This window comes from Scylla paramamosain, chromosome 16 (genome assembly GCF_035594125.1).
Source record: "Scylla paramamosain isolate STU-SP2022 chromosome 16, ASM3559412v1, whole genome shotgun sequence".
Lineage (NCBI taxonomy): Eukaryota > Metazoa > Arthropoda > Malacostraca > Decapoda > Portunidae > Scylla > Scylla paramamosain.
In genome coordinates, this window is record NC_087166.1 from 24260210 (window position 1) to 24263212 (window position 3003).

The 3003-nt window shown below is 50.0% G+C and overlaps 1 protein-coding gene across 1 annotated transcript; it reads left to right on the top strand.

Annotated features, from left to right (window-relative positions):
• Window positions 1-1807: 1807 nt before the first annotated feature.
• On the top strand, window positions 1808-2179 carry LOC135108221 (uncharacterized). The gene has a single exon (XM_064019000.1). The coding sequence runs from the start codon at window positions 1808-1810 to the stop codon at window positions 2177-2179; it is 372 nt and encodes a 123-aa protein (XP_063875070.1).
• Window positions 2180-3003: the final 824 nt, after the last annotated feature.

Below are 3003 nucleotides of genomic sequence, written 5' to 3' on the forward strand. Positions count from 1 at the left end.
TTCCCTCCTTCCATACTTCATTCTCTGTTTCCCTCCGTCATAGTAACAGTCCCTCCCTCCCTCCCTCCCTCCCTCCCTCCCTCCCTCCTTTCCTCTCTCTCACTTTACATCCGGAAATGAAAAACTAATAAGAAGCTTTGGTGTTTTGCTTCACTTTTTTTTGCCCTTAATCTTCTTTTATCTTCACTTTATCAGGTTTTAATTCAGCTTTATTTGATTACACTACTTTACCAGGCTTCCCTTTACTTAATTTGCTTTATTTTGCTTTACTGTGCTATATCTAGAGGAGAGGAAGGGGGACTGACAGTGAGAGGAGAGCAAGGGAAGAGAGACAGGGAGAGGGAGAGAAATGGGAAGTAGGGAGATAAAGAGAAAGGGTGTGTGTGTGTGTGTGTGTGTGTGTGTGTGTGTGTGTGTGTGTGTGTGTGTGTGTGTGTGTGTGTGTGTGTGTGTGTGTGTGTGTGTGTGTGTGTGTGTGTGTATGAGAGAGAGAGAGAGAGAGAGAGAGAGAGAGAGAGAGAGAGAGAGAGAGAGAGAGAGAGAGAGAGAGAGAGAGAGAGAGAGAGAGAGAGAGAGAGAGAGAGAGAGACGAGATAAATTTATCAAGGTTGTTTCATTTCACGATTTAGCCGCCTCCTCCTCCTCCTCCTCCTCCTCCTCCTCCTCCTCCTCCTCCTCCTCCTCCTCCTCCTCCTCCTCCTCCTCCTCCTCCTGACGTACCCAGCGCCACCACTGCTGACATCAACACCACAGCAATTAGTCTCAAATATACACCGCATGTCGATCTTCAAAGTGCTTATTCATTCTCTCTCTCTCTCTCTCTCTCTCTCTCTCTCTCTCTCTCTCTCTCTCTCTCTCTCTCTCTCTCTCTCTCTCTCTCTCTCTCTCTGTGTGTGTGTGTGTGTGTGTGTGTGTGTGTGTGTGTGTGTGTGTGTGTGTGTGTGTGTGTGTGTGTGTGTGTGTGTGTGTGTGTGTGGTAATTACTTCTATGATCTAGCTTTTCCGTCACGAGGAGGAGGAGGAGGAGGATGTGTTGGTGGTGGTGGTGGTGGTGGTGGTGGTGGTGGTGGTGGTGGTGGTGGTGGTGGTGGTGGTGGTGGTGGTGGTGGTGGTCTGTGTGCCATGTACCCCAGTAATCACCCGTAACCTGGTGGCACCTGTACCACCACCACCACCACCACCACCACCACCACCAAGTAAATTTCTAACTTAATTAAGATTAGATTGTAAAGATTACCACAAATTTACTTCTTTGACCTGTTTCTTTTTCTTTTTTTTTTCATATACTCATATTTAGGTTAGGTTATCTATTATTACTGTTGTTGTTGTCACTGTTGTTGTTCTTTGTAGTAGTAGTAGTAGTAGTAGTAGTAGTAGTAGTAGTAGTAGTAGTAGTAGTAGTAGTAGTAGTAGTAGTAGTAGTAGTAGTTGTAGTAGTAGTAGTAGTAGTGTCATCATCATCATTATCATCATCATCATCACAAACAACCGAGTAAGTGCCAACGAAAGATGCACTGCAGTTTGATTTTCTTCTCTGCCCATGTCACCACCGCCAGCGCCAAACACACACACACACACACACACACACACACACACACACACACACACACACACACACACACACACACGGGCGAGGAAGGCGTCACGCTACCTCCCCTCGCTGCACTTTTCACACGCTGGAATGGAGTGAAAGTTGCGTTTTTCCCAAGGTGAAGGCCGCTGACACCCCTTCCTGCCCCGCCCCGACCCGGAACACCACCGCAGCCTCCGCCACACCAACTCGACCCGCCCCGACCCACCCTACTCCATGTTACACCACATCACACGCCACCACAAGACCCCAATTTACTTCACCAATCCACAGCACCCTGCCCCGTCCACCCCCACGCCTAACTACCAGTCTCCACCACACCACATCGCACCACACCACACATCCTATCCCGTCCCACACCGTTCCGCCACAACCACACCAACACCACCACCACAGCCCACAACACACCACACTACACCACACCAGTACAACCAGTATCACACGACACCACACAACATCACATCACCACACCACACCACCACACACAAAGCCACACGTCCTACCCCTCACTACCCCTACACCACACCACACCACACCACCACAGGCTCTCATTACAACACCTCCACGCCGATTATGGATATCCCTTGATAGCAAAAAGGCATAAAAAGAGATAATTTTCAATGTAATTACCTTTAATGGCTAATGAGGTAATTACAACTATTTCACAACGTCCTGCAATTACTGGGGCGTCTGATCGCATCGCGGGGCGGGCGTGTCATGGAGGGCGTGGCGGAGAACGGGAGGGAGGGAGAAAGAGGGTTGACAGAACGTAGGAGGGAGGGAGGGCGTCAGGGTAGGAGTAAGAGAGATCTTCAGGGAGGGAGTGAGGGAGGAGCGAGGAGGATATGAGGAAGGGCGTGCGTGGATGGATTGGTATGAGGCAGGGTGTGTTGAAGGGCGTGATGGAGGGCGGGAGGGAGAGTATGGTGGGATGCTTGTAGTGGAGGGCGGGAGGGAGGACGTGCTGTTCGTGTTTGAGGCTGGAGGAATACAAAGGAATACAAAGGAAAGCCAAACAGCAACAGACCTTTTGGTCCTTGCAAGGCTGTTTGGTAACTACTTCTAACTAGCTACAGTGAAGAGAGACAGGACAGCATAGCAGAAGGCTATGCTGTCCTGTCCTCCACAACAGAGGAGGAGGAGGAGGAGGAGGAGGAGGAGGAGGAGGAGGAGAACTAGACACCTGAACATCGAAGTCTTTCGTAATGTGGGGTGACAAGTAGAGGAGGCGCAGGGGAGCGGGCCGCCTGAACAAGGAGTCCTAGCGATACTCTCTTGAAGGTTGCCACGCTGAAGTGACTCAACCAAGCAGGAACCACTTGTGTCAGGAGCAGATTTCGAACCGATAAACATCTGACCGGATTGGGAAACTGAAGTCGACGAGCAGATAAGGCGATGAGTGCTAAAATAAC